Raw genomic sequence first — 14,385 nt, forward strand, 5'->3', positions numbered from 1 at the left:
GGCCACCCAAACTGCCCGACATGAATACTATCAAACATTTATGGGGCATAATCAAGAGGTTGGTTCATGTACAAAACTGTGCACTGGCAACATTTTCGCAATTACTGATGGCTATAGAGGCAGCATGGCTCATATTTCTGCAGGGGACTTCTGGCAACTTGTTGAGTCCAGGCCACATCACATTGCTGCACTATACTATACTAAAAGAGGTCCAACATGATATTAGGAGGTATCCTACGACATTTGTCACCTCATTGTAAGTTGCGCAGTTATTATTTCCTTTATTTTTATTCCATCAGTAAATGTCCTCAAATAGAACCAGTCAGTAAGTCCTATTAATTCAAATTTCTTTAATTTTACTGTCATAGTCATCTCATGATATATATTCAGAAGCTAGTATATGCTGTTTTACTTTCCTCAAAAGTATGTCCCCAGAATATTAACAGGAAACCACACCTGATCCACATCTCACCTCTTGCAGTGTTGGCCATTGGAGTTGGGTGAGCATTTCTGTGACATTCTCACACTTGCCAAACAATTCTCTGGCAGATGATGCTGCCATTCTGGATCTTCCCTATTTCTTTTATTAATACTAGCTGGTAATGGTTCCAGACTTATGAGTAACACTCAAGAATCAATCAAACAGTGATTCTGTAAGCTGCTGGCTTCACAAGCAAACTAAATTTCCAATACTACAGGCTCAATCAGGTTAACCTTGGATAGGTTAATCTCTTTTTTAAAACTATTTCTTTCCTGAAAACGCCACTGAGTGAACATGGAAGGGACATGGTGATAAAGACAAGAAAAATAGAGAAAATAAAAACTGATTGACTAAAAAGAAAAAATATTGAACAATAAACAAACAAAAGTTAGTGAAGTACATTTTGTTTACAGAGTGTACACAAATTTGAAGTCTAGTGGTTGACAAGCATGGAGCATCTGCTTAAAACACATTAACGCCTCTAAACTTCTAATCTACTGGTACTGAAGCAGGGGATGGTACAATCCAAACTGTATCTGTGGTGAAGCAATTGCCCAGCACCTTATTATTGTAATGCGTGTTATCTTCGGTGACAAGGTTTGTTTGTTACTAATGTAGACATTGTACGCTTTCATCATAACAAGGTTTTTATTCATTATGCCAGTATGTAAGACTGAAGCCGTGATTCTATGGTAACTGCTATTTAAAAGGAGTCCTATCATAAGGGACTTTCATTGTAATACTATAGCTCTTCACAGTGTCAAGATTTAGACAGCAGCCACAGGAAGCATGGAACAAATTTTACCCAACCATGGTGGCATCTGACAATGAAAGGCTTGAGGAGATACATGACTCTGAGGAAGATGCTTTGGAGATTTTAAGGATAAGAGAAACTACTCCAATTTGTGTGTAATATTAGAGAATAAGAGCAGGCCTCATAATGGGATTGCATGATGTAAGATGGTTAATCTATTCCTCATTAGGATCATTGTGCAACTAGGCAATTTTGTGATTAAACATCAGTTAGGAAATGATGAATATGGCATAATAAAATTTTTTTGTCAACATAGCTAGTGATGTAACTGTGAAAAATGAAGGATGTGCTCAGATTTGCTATTAATTTTTGTGTTATATCACACTTTAAACAAGAGCATTTACTATGTCTTGTATGTGGCCTGAATGATGCAACACGTGACACACCATATCCAGCTTGACTGACTGCTGTTGCTATCAAGCCTATGCAAATTCAAGTGGTTAGCCCCACCTCGTTTGAGAGAATTCTCACTCATTGTTAACATTTCACAAGTGGCCTTAAGTTTTCAATTGTTAACCATATTGTGTAATAGAAAAAAGGTGGTTTGACAACTACTTCATTATGTGTACCAAAGTCATCACAAACAAGGAATTTGCTAATCTTTGACAGTGTATCAGTTGTGCTCAATATGTATCTCTCAGGTTACTGGTGCATGATAAGTAGCCCTTTTTTTCTTATATTTATCCAGATGCAGCTTCATTTTGAATCATCCTCTTTTTAGAAGGTTTATATGTAGTGAATGTGTTTTGTGTAACTTGATTTATTTAAATGTGTCTCTTTGCAACTGTGAGTTACATTTCCATTTTCAGACATCTGTGATTTATATTGACCAAAAGTACAATATTTCTTACAGTCTTGAATCTGGCATCATTCTCTGTTATTGCTGTCGGGTATACGTCAATGTTTGTGATAGCGAGGACAACTCAACAAGCAGCACAAATGAATCAGAAAACTGCTGAGTCAGCAGTGATTGCCCGCCGAATGACTCTTATTGTTGCTGCAGATGCAGCTTGCTGGATGCCTATCATATGCTTGGGGATACTGTCTTTGGCAGGAATGACAGTCCCTCCACAGGTACACAAAATGTTCTTTTCTAATATATAGTAGGTCTTTCAGCTATTGTTGGTAAAAATTTTCTGTTGAGTTCTTCCCTTTCATTTGCTAGAAAATGCTTAGTCTGTATTTTTTTAGCAGGACTGATTTCTTTTGGGCCAAAAATCAGAACTAGCACATTTTAATGAGACTTTTTTCTTCTGTATTATCTAATTTTAATACCATACTGAGTACGTCCACATTTTATGGGTTTATGCTGCCCATGGAAAACTTAATGCCATTACAAAATGTGTACTTTAAATATACAATGAGCTGATACTATAATAATAATAATAATAATAATACTGTTTTGTTGCTTCTTCACAAAGGAATGCAAGGGCAGAAAAAAGTTAGCGGTGGCCCTGCTTCCAAAATAATTGCTTCACTTGCTATCCTTACTCAAGTGACTGCATCAGGTGTTGTTGTTGTTGTTGTTGTTGTTGTGGTCTTCAGTCCAGAGATTGGTTTGATGCAGCTCTCCATGTTACTCTATCCTGTGCAAGCCTCTTCGTTTCTGAGTAACTACTACAACCTACGTGCTTCTGAATCTGCTTAATGTGTTGATTTCTTGGTCTCCCTCTTCAATTTTTACCCTCTGTGCTTCCCTCCAGTACTAAATGGGTGATGCCTTGATGCCTCAGAATGGGTCCTGCAACCGATCCCTTCTTCTAGTCAAGTTGTGTCATAAATTCCTCTTCTCCCCAATTCTACTCAGTACCTCCTCATTAGTTACATGATCTGTCCATCTAATCTTCAGCATACTTCTGTAGCACCACATTTTCAAAGCTTCTATTCTTTTCTTGTCTAAACTATTTATTGGCCATGTTTCACTTCCATACATAGCGACACTCCACATAAATACTTTCAGAAAGGACTTCCTGACAGTTAAACCTATACTTGATGCTAATAAATTTCTCTTCTTCAGAAACACTTTCCTTGCCACAGCAGTCTACATTTTATATCCTCTCTACCTCAACCATTGTCAGTTATTTTGCTTCCCAGATAGGAAAACTCATCTACCACTTTAAGTATCTCATTTTGTAATCTAATTCCCTGAGCATCACTTGATTTAATTTGATTACTTTCCATTATCCTCATTTTGCATTTGTTGATGTTCATCTTATATCCTCCTTTCAAGACACTGTCCATTCCGTTCAGCTGCTCTTCCAGATCCTTTGCTGTCTCTGACAGAATTACACTATTGTTGGCAAACTTCACAAAGTTTTTATTTCTTTTCCATGATTTTAATTCCTACTCCAAATTTTTCTGTTTCCTTTACTGCTTGCTCAATGTACAGACTGAATAACATCACTTCCTCCTCAATCACAGCTTCCTTTTCGTGCCCTTGACTCTTATAACTTGTTGTAAATAGCCTTTCACTCCCTGTATTTTACCCCTACCACCTCAAAAGCTTTCTCTAAGTCTACAAATGCTAGAAATGTAGGTTTGTATTTCCTTAACCTATCTTCTAAGATAAATCATTGGGTCAGTATTGTGTTGTGTGTTCCAACTTTTCTACAGAATCTGAATTGATCTTCCCCGAAGTCAGCTTCTACCAGTTTTTCAATTAGCCTGCAAAGAATTTGTGTTATTCTTTTGCAACCATGACTTATTAAACTGTTAGTTTGGTAATTTTCACACCTGTCAGCACCTGCTTTCTATGGGGTTGGGATTATTATATTCTTCTTGAAGTCTGAGGATATTTCACCCGTCTCATACATCTGACTCACCAGATGGAAGAGTTTTGTCAGGGTTGGCTCTCCCAAGGCTATCAGTAGCTCTAATGGAATGTTGTCTATTCATGGGGTCTTGTTTTGAATTAGGTCTTTTAGTGCTCTGTCAAATTCTTCAAATAGTATCATATCTCTCATTCCACCTTCAGCTACGTCCTCTTCCATTTCCATATTACTGCCCTAAAGTACATCTCCCTTGTACAGACTCTGTGTATACTCCTTCCATCTTTGTGCTTTCCCTTCTTTGCTTATGACTGGTTTTCCTTTTGAGCTCTTGATATTGATATGTGGTTCTCTTTTCTCCAAAGGTCTTTTTAATTTTTCTGCAGGCAGTATCTGTCTTACCCCTAGTGATATATGCTTCTACATCCTTACATTTGTCCTCTAACCATCCCTGCTTAGCCATTTTGCACTTACTGTCAATCTCATTTTTGAGATGTTTGTATCAGGTGATAATGAAAACATTGGACTTGTATTATGGGGAATGATATATACATTTGGTTGTGGCTATAAAGATTTAGTTTTGCATAACACATTTCAGTTGACTGTTGCAATGGTTCCTTGAATGAGGTTTCTCAAAGTGACATTAATTTCACTAATTGATTAGAAAGCATTATGTCAGTTAGATACAAAATCAGCTGGTTTTGTGAAAGAATGGTCATATATCTAATTACTTTTTTAATGTACCACAGTGATATCAAATGTAAGCTACATGTATTATTTATAGAATAAGTATATCAACATTTATGATTATTTTACGTGTTAAGTGCACATGTAGTTTACGATTGATTAATTTTATTTCTTTATGTGTTCCACTTTCTTATGTGGAACATAATGTATATGATGTTAGTGGATTCATTAAATTGAATCTTTTATCATTCATGACAGTGGAGCAGAGTAAAAGCATTGAGTCTCTATTTTTTTACTTGACTGTCAAGTCTGGGAACAATAAAATAAAACGGTGTTACACATTTTGCTAAACTCTTTAGTTTTTGCAAAATAACCCATCATTTGCTCTTAATGTATAAATATGAAGTATGTTGAAAAGCAGTGCAATATTATTTTAAAAGTGCATCTTATAAATCTACTGATCTGAAAAAGTGTCAGAAAAGCTGTTGATTTACTTTTGAGAAATAAAAAGGCGATACAACAAGGTTCCAGAAAAATTAAAAAATTGAGAAAAGATTGTACGGTTCTTTGCTGCCTTGTTCATGTATTCCCGCAATCTTTTTTCCTCAATTTTGTAAGTTCTTTAGGTATCACTGTGTGACAAATTCACATACTTTAAATAATAAAATGAACAAATACAACCCATTCACTGTGTTCAGAAAGTGTTAAGCACTGGATACGCACAAAATTAAGAAACTTAACTCCATAGCTTAGCTACTGAAATAGTATTCTCCACACACATAACTGAATGAGGATGACTCAAGTGTTAGCAAGAATGAGAGATGAAGAAACACCAGAAGAGGAGGGTAGCAGTACACAGCTAGAAATTATTTGACCATGCATATATTGGCAGAGGAGAATCACTTGAAAATAGGCTTATTGATGAGTGAAACTGATCATAGATACTTTAAAAAAATGTTTAATTCTCCATCAATCACACAAATGCCATATGACTGTGACTGTGACATTGAAAACTAGTGACACATAGCACAAACACTGTTTCAGTGCTGCTAATCAGCTGTATCAAGAATTTAATGTTAGAGAAATTCTCAGTGTGCATTAGATGATATGCTTCATCTTCCCATCCCTGATTATGAAAAGGTAGCCTGTCATAAATTTCTGTATTTAGAAAGCACCTCTGGACAGTGTATGTGTTTGAACCCCATGGCAATTTTTCATTTTGCTGTGTACTGTGTTTAATAAGTAACTGAGTAGTGCTTTTTGTGAGAAGAGAGCAGCAAGTGTTTGCACAATAATTATGAAATAAACATTTAGTAGATTTGATCAAATAAATGATATGCCTAGAAATTGCCAGTTTTCCAATTTTATCTGTATATCATTTTACAAACAAGGTTCAAGAAAGCAATAGCTTTGTGTTCTCTTAAGTGGTTAATAGTAAAGGGAAACAGTGTTTACTCTGATATTAGAACAGTACCTCATCAAACATGTGCCATCTATGACACAAATATAATTGGAATGAATGTATAGATTGTGCTAGTTGAAAATTTGTGCCAGACTGGGACTCAAATGCAGATTTCCTGCTTATCATGAGCATTTGCCTTAACATTTAGGCTATCGGAGCAATGGCATCACAAAGAACAATTGTTTCGCTTCACATTTGAATACACTCTAATAGCTGTTTTGTTATGATATGTTCTGTTAATGCAGACCAATAATCTTCTTCTACATAAAGCTGTGATGCAGGTTCAATCAGTTCCACTCTGCCCAGCATTCTCTTAAGATTCAGTCACATATTTGTAATTTTGTGCATTTTACAAACAGATAGCTGGCCATTCTCATTGATTTTATCCTTGTAAAAGTATGAACTGTGTTACTTCAAAGTTTCTGGAAGTTTTTATGTAAACTGTTGCTCTCTTGCATTGTAAATCATAGAAATAGATGGCAATGAAGTAGACAACTGCAATAGAAACAATACACTGAATAGTTTTGCTAGCTTAACAATAAAAGTCAGTACCATCTTACTTGAAAGTAAATTCTTTAATATTCAGCAACAGATGAACATTTGTCCTTACGCTTAATGAAGAAATAATTTTAATATATTAGTTAAATTGTGCTAATAATTCTTAGATAGTACTAGAAACAGAGAGGTGGTCCAAATCAGAAGTGAATAGCAACAAAATCTTAAATTTAAATAAAAATGCATAACAGAAGGATAGACTGAATGTTAGATGTGTCAATGTATTCATTTCTGTAATAAATGCACGTCATATCAAGTTATAGTAGAGTTTTTTTCTGAATACAAAATAACTTGAGTAAAGACAAATGCTGAAGTTATGTTAAACAATCAAGTAGCTTGTTTTTATAGATCACTTTTTTGAGATACCACAGTGGGAGAACACTTGGTGTCTCACCAGAGCCACATTCCATAAGGTGGCCTGAAGGACATAAGGTCAGCTTAAGATATAGATACACTTCTCTAACACATCTTGTATGAGGAATATAAAACAGAGTTGTGTAACTACAATATAAAGAAAAGGATAGATTGCTATTTTCCATAAAGATGACATGTTGAGTTGCATACAGGCACAGTGAAAAGACTGTTACACATTTAGCTTTCAGCCAAAGCCTTCATCTGAGCTGCTGAGGAGGCTGACCATGTGTGCATGAAGTGTGTGGATGTGTACATGTTTTTTTCTCAAGAAGGTTTTAGTCATGAAGAGTGTAACAGTCTTTTTGTTGCACATGGCTGCCACTTGTTGTGTCAAGTTTATGGTGAATAGCAAACTATCCTTTTCCTTATATTGTTGATATTTCAGCCTGGAGCTTCCATTGTTTGAAGTATGTAACAGTGTGAAGGAAAAGTAATAAATCACCTCAATTTTCTGCACACAGGTTTACGCATGGATAGCTGTATTTGTTCTACCACTAAACGCAGCTATCAATCCTATTCTTTACACAATATCAACTACACCTTTCCTAGAACCAACTCTAAAAGGATTGAAGACTTTGAAGAGGTCATGTAGGCTGTCGCTTACAACTGAACAGCACCACACATACTCATCTGTTACAGGTAAAGTCAGTCAGACAAATAATTCATTTAAAAATTTAAAAATATATGTTACTGTCTGATAGTTAAAGCACATCTCTTCCATTTTTAGTGGCTGTTTAATGATTATAGTTTCTAAAACATGCTTTGTCAACCCTTTATTGACCTTACAAATTTCTATACACACTATTTGATCAAAAGTATCAGGACACCCCTGTGTAATATGGAACTGATCACTAGAGGTTATGAGATATGGACCCACCAGTATAAAAAACACAAGAATATTTTGTTGTCAGTAGAAGTGACAGTCAGGAGAGCTCAGTGACCCCAAACATGGATTAGTCATTGGATCTCACCTGAGTAACAAAAACGCCAGGGACATTTCAACCCTGCCATGCTGACTGTTGGTGATGTGAGTGTGAAGTGGAAATGCAGAGGAAGAAACGTAGATGAACTATGACTGGCAAATCTTCTGTACTGGAGGACACTGATCACCAAGCACTGAAAAGGCTGGTTGTAAGAAATCACATGAAATCAGTGGAAGGAAACTCTCGTCAGTTCCAAAGTGCTACCAGCAGTCCAGTTAGCACAGTGACTGTGTGTAGGGAGTTAAAAAGAATGGGATACAGAGGTTGAGTAGCCTCTTATAAGTCACACATTTATGTAAATCTGTTGGAGGAGCTTGAGTTTGGAAAATGCCTAGGGAATTTTATCTACTATCATATATAGTGCCAACAGTGAAGCATGGTGTAGAGGATTTTACAGTATGGGGATATTTTTCGTGGTTAGGGTATGGTGTCCTTATTGTGCTTAAGAAAATGCTAAATTTGGGAAGATATGAATACATTTTACAATATTAAATTCTGTGTACAGTATTGGAGAAGTTCAGACACTATTGTTGTTTGTTGAAGGATGACAATGCACCCTATCATTAAGCAGCATCTCTGAGGCAATGGTTTGTGGACAGTAACACTCCTAAAGTGGGTTGGTCTACCCAGAGTCCTGACCTGAGCTGAACTGAATACCATTGGGATGATTGAAGATGGCGGCAAATAGTAATGGTAAAGTTCTTAGCTTACGTAAAAACTCATGTTTTGATGGGGAAAAGTGTAAAAAATGTGGAAAAGTACTAAAAACTGGAATCACATGCAAGGAATACAAGAACTCCTATCATTTTCGATTTGCAAAAGTGGACTCATCTGTGAAAGAAAATAATGAATTTATAACATGCTGGAACTGTAGTCAGTGCTGCATTAAGAACTCAGATAACTATCATAAAGCAAAAATTTGTGACTGTAGGTGTGAATTATCTGTACTAGTCGGCGATATGGTTAGTGAAATCCAGAGCCTAAAGGCTGAAGTTACTTTCTTAAATAAGAAGGTGTGTGAATTTGAACAACAGTGCCTGATGAACTACTGTAGACCTAAACTGAAAACCAAGGAAAGCTTTCCTGCCATCATTACTCAAAACAGGTTTCAAATTCTCGATGAAATAGTAGAACAAGAACATGTTTAGTCCATGCAAACTAGAAGTAATCCTTCAAGCAGCAAAAAAATGTCAGTGATAAGTTCAGAAAACACCAAGTCCCAAACTCGTGTGCAAAATGTGAAATTGAACGTAAGCAAACCGTCCAAGCAAATGGAATCTGTGAAAGTACATGCAAGAAATCATCCCTAGAGAAAAACAGAAGAAACAATGACAATCACAAACACAAGCAGGGCCAGATTCTATTATATGGAGACAGCCATGGACGTGAAATAGCGCAAAACATCGCAAATATGCAAGACAACTTTGCAGTGGTAGGCCACATCCAGCCTGGAGCCCCTCTTTCTGCTGTAGTGAAGCTGTGCATGTAGGATTGTGACTCGTTCTCATCCAATGACTGTGTCATTATTATGGGAGGTTCATATGATGTAGCAAGAAATCAAGCAAATGATGCAATTAGACATATGAAAGTTAAATGACACCAAAACAATTGATGTCAACATTCCACAGAGGTATGATCTTATGAAACAGTATATTGTGAACCGGGAAGCTCATAAAACAAATGATAGGATTAAAGCTCTATGTAGTAAATTACAGAATGTGTCTTTAGCAGATGTCAGCTATCTAGAAATGGAGCTGTACACATCTCATGGTCTGCACATGAACAAAAGAAGCAAAAAGATTGTTAGTAGCAACATTATTGAGGAAGTCAGGTGACATTGTTCACAAAGTGATGAAAAGAAGTCCATTGCCATGGGGTGGTACAACCCACCTCAACAAAATCTGCCACAACACCAGCCACTGCTGGCAAGCCAGGGAAACTTGTAAAGCCTGCTGGCCTCATTGCTAGTGCAAAATTATCCTCGAGGTCCAGCAGGTAAAACTCAGTTTTAAAATCATACACCAGAATCTTGGTAGTCTTAAAAATAAGCGTAATGATCTAGATGTATTTTCATGGATTGACAAACCTGATATATTAGTTGTAACTGAACATTGGTACAATGAATCTCTGATTAGCATTAGTCAACCAATCTGTATGAAATTCTGCACAGCCTTCAGTAGAAAAGACAAGACTCGGGGGAGGTGTATCAATTTTCACTGTAAATGAAAGTAATTTTAACGTTATTGATGTGAGTGCCTTCTGCTTGGAAGTAGTCTCAGAATTTTCTGCAATAAATCTAAAATGGGGAAGAGATAACATAACAGTTATCAGTGTTTACAGGCCACCTGCAGCAAATACAAATACCTTTTTTGTAAATCTTTCTAACTTGCTTGTATATATAGACACAACATTTTCTGGGCCAAATGGTCATGTAAATATTATAGTTACAGGGGATATAAATATAGATTTATTAACAAATGATGTCAGCACCAAAAAGTTACATCTCCTGTGTGATGAATTTAACCTGACCCCACTAATTCGGTAACCCACTAGAGAAATTGGCAATAGTAAAACATGTCTTGACAACATAATAACAAACATGAGCCACCTATCCCACAGCGCATCAGTTTTAAAACTAGCCATCTTAGATCACCATGCAGTACAGCTTAAATTGGAGCTCCATGAGGCCCCCACTGTCACCACAAAGCAACAGTTTGTAACAAAAAGAATAATGTATCATGACAACATAAATAGACTAAACTGTATGCTAGCACAAATAAAATGGTTTGAAAATAATAGCTTTTCATGTGATAGCTTTGCTGCTGACTTCTATTACTGCTTTGATACCACACGCCCAGTTGTAATTCCGAAAAAGAAACAAAAAATATAAACAAAAATATTTGGGCAAATAGTAATGTCACTGAAGCGAGGGAAAAATTAAAACTACTCCACAGTGCAATGCTGAATAATAGAGAGATTACTGAGCTAAAGGAAGCCTTCAAAATATATCAATCACACTATAAGGACTTACTCACACAGACCAAGAGCAACTATGTTGCAAATAAGCTTCAAAACTCGCACAACGTTAACTGCTGGCATCTGGGCAGCCATAAACAGTTTTAGAACCTGCAATGACAAATCCTGTATGGACTTTACTATTAACCACAGTGGCATGCTCATAAAAGACCAACTGGAAATTGTAAATATTTTTAATGAATATTTTTCTTCCGTAGGGGAAGCCATAAATGACAAACATAAAAACATGCACTACAGTTTTAAAGGTAGACACATGTGACCATAGTATATATCTAGCCCCCACAAACTGTGCAGAAATAATGGGCATAATTAGCTTTCTAAAACCCTCTAATTCAGCTGGGCATGATGGCCTAAATATTAATGTTTTAAAAGCCTGTAGCCAAAATGTCTCCGTACCTCTGTCTGTAGCAGTCAACAATATATTAGAATCAGGCACCTTTTCAGACAGACTAAAAATAGCACAGGTAACACCCATTTTTAAGAAAAGTGACAACAATAAAATAGAAAACTACAGACCAGTCTCAATCCTGCCTGTCTTTTCCAAAATAGTTGAGAAAGTTATATACAACAGGATTATAAACTTTCTTAACAAACAATACTTGATGTTTGAAAATCAAAATGGATTCCTAAAAGGTAAATCAACTAGCACTGCAGCTGCTCAATTAATTGAAGAGGTGTTAGGGGGTACCGAAAGCAAGGAACACGTGGCAAGTGTATACCTAGACCTGGAAAAAGCCTTTGATTGTGTGAATATTGACATCCTATTAGACAAGCTATGGAACATGGGCATTAGAGGCGTTGCTTATGACCTAATAAAGGGCTATATGAGCAATAGAAAACAGTTTGTTCTACTTAAACGGAAAATGGTGTCTACAAATCAGAGATCACTTGCATAAAATATGGCGTGTCCTAGGGCTCGGTGTTGGGCCCCCTTCTGTTCTTGATCTATGGAAATGATATTAAATATTGTACTATAAATTCCAAAATTGTTCTGTATGCCAATGACAAGTCCATTGTGTGTAAAAAGGAATCATGTAATGAACTAGAGGCCGAGTGTAATAATGTGACAAAAGAAATTGTTCAGTTTTTTAATGAAAGCCACTTAAATGTAAGCACCAGTAAAACATGTTTGATCGAGTTTAACAAAAGCAGTTTGAATAATGAAATTAATTTATACATTGGCAACGAATTGAGAAAGATAGAGTCTATTGTAAAATTCCTTGGCATAACAATCCAAAGCAACCTGAAGTGGGACACACATATTGACTCCCTATCAACTAAGTTGTCAAAAAATATATTTGCAATCAGTATTACTAACAAGTTCTGTAGAGACACTGTAGTCCTAAAGACTGCATACCATGCTATTTTCTCCTCTCACTTGAACTACGGTATTGAAATTTGGGGGCAACAACCAAAGCTAATCTAGGTAAGCTACTCATTCTTCAAAAAAGGGGTGTGAGAACAATCTGTGGAGCAAAATATAGGGAATCTTGTTGCAACTTGTTTCCAAAAACAGAGGTGTTAACCGTTAAAAACACGTACAATCTAAAAGCCATATTGCTTGTGAAAAGACTGCATCCAAACACTTCTTCAGATTTCCACCAGTACAATACTAGAAATAAAGAAAGATTTTACATTGGCAGCCACAGAACAGCACTTTACGAAAAGGGGTCTCAGTACGCAGGTATAAAATTAGCTAATGCACTGCCTAGTGCCATCATGACTCTTCCTACAATTAAACTGAAACATCAGCTTAAGAAATTTTTAGTAAAACACCCTTTCTACACATTAGAAGAGTAGCATACTTATATGAAGAACAACAAGTGCTTTGTGAAATTATCTGAATAAAAATCTGTAAACATCTTATTGTAATTTTGTTGTAAATTAATGACATATTCAGAAGAATTTGTCTTGTGTATTGTACAAATAACTTTAATCATTACGGTTTCTTTGTACATGTGCAGTGTACCATTTGATGTTGAATAAAGCTATTATCATTATTATTATTTAGAATGTTGACTTCACTCCAGACTCCAGTGTCCATCACTGCCTTCTCTGCTTTCAGCTCTTGAGCAAGAATGGGCTGCCATTTCTCCACAGACATTCAGAAACCTCATTGAAAGTGTCCCCAGCTAAGTTCAAGCTGTCATAAAAGCAAAGGATGAACACATCCATATTAATGTCCACTAACAGATGTTTGGATATTTTGAAAAAATAGTGGAACAGTGTGTTAAATGTTTTTCAGAATTCATATTCTTTAACTATTTCATATTCATTATTACTATACCATTACAATTAAAGAGACAATTAATAAGGTTCTGTGGGCTTAACTAATGACTCATTCTTTCTTGAAACTTTCAAATTTGTCATTTATTTTGTTCTTTTAGTTACATGGCAAAATAAATGATGAATTTTAAATAACAATGCAGTATCAAAATCTCTCATGAGAAGTATGTCAGTGATAGTAACTTTCTGGAACCTTCAGTATTGATACCCTGTCAAATAGTGCCAAGCAAGGACATCTGGAGTTGTTAATTGCCATCCTTTGATTATTTTGCACAGTAAAGTGCTTAGTCAAGATTGAAAATCATAGTGCAAAATTATCGATAATATTGTAAACAGGAAAAATGGCAGCGTCAGTTGTAAGAGTTTGAAATCATTTATTACAGTAAATCAGTTTCAGTCTTTGAGTGAGCACCTTCATTGTAATTATTAAAGTCTTGAAGACTCGCATAATAGAAGCACATGGAGTCAATTCAGTGCAGGTTAACCTCAATTACTGATTTTTTTAAATGACTCAAATGGTATCATTGATTTGGAGGTAACTTACTATAAGACAATGAAAAAGATTTATAAAACAGAAAGTATTGATCAAAAATTATTTGTTTCTTGCACATATTTTTCTAGCAATAGGAATCCTGTTATGTTCTGTAAAATGATCAAAATATTTCCATTCAAAGCCTGTACAGTCCACAATTGGTATGCCAATCAGGCAAAATTGCCATGAATATTGAGGCAATCTTCTCATCAGTGGACTAGGTTGAAGATACTCATTAGGTAAAACACCATGTCCTACTGTGTGAAGAAGTCTGTAACTGCCCACTGCACATCCTCATCCAACAGAAATTGTCAATCCTTCAAAAAGCTTTTTTAAGTGACTGACGGTCTGGTAATTGCATGGAGAG

General features: G+C 35.9%; 1 protein-coding gene across 1 annotated transcript in view; it reads left to right on the plus strand.

Annotated features, from left to right (window-relative positions):
• The window catches only part of LOC126456274 (G-protein coupled receptor GRL101-like), a 490,877-nt gene that overhangs the window by 456,516 nt on the left and 19,976 nt on the right, over nucleotides 1-14,385 (plus strand). Inside the window, exons 25-26 of the mRNA XM_050092026.1 lie at nucleotides 2,149-2,369; nucleotides 7,643-7,820. Coding sequence (XP_049947983.1) covers nucleotides 2,149-2,369; nucleotides 7,643-7,820 — 399 coding nt within the window. The remainder of the gene's footprint in view (nucleotides 1-2,148; nucleotides 2,370-7,642; nucleotides 7,821-14,385) is intronic.

Source organism: Schistocerca serialis, chromosome 2 (assembly GCF_023864345.2).
Source record: "Schistocerca serialis cubense isolate TAMUIC-IGC-003099 chromosome 2, iqSchSeri2.2, whole genome shotgun sequence".
Taxonomy (NCBI): domain Eukaryota; kingdom Metazoa; phylum Arthropoda; class Insecta; order Orthoptera; family Acrididae; genus Schistocerca; species Schistocerca serialis.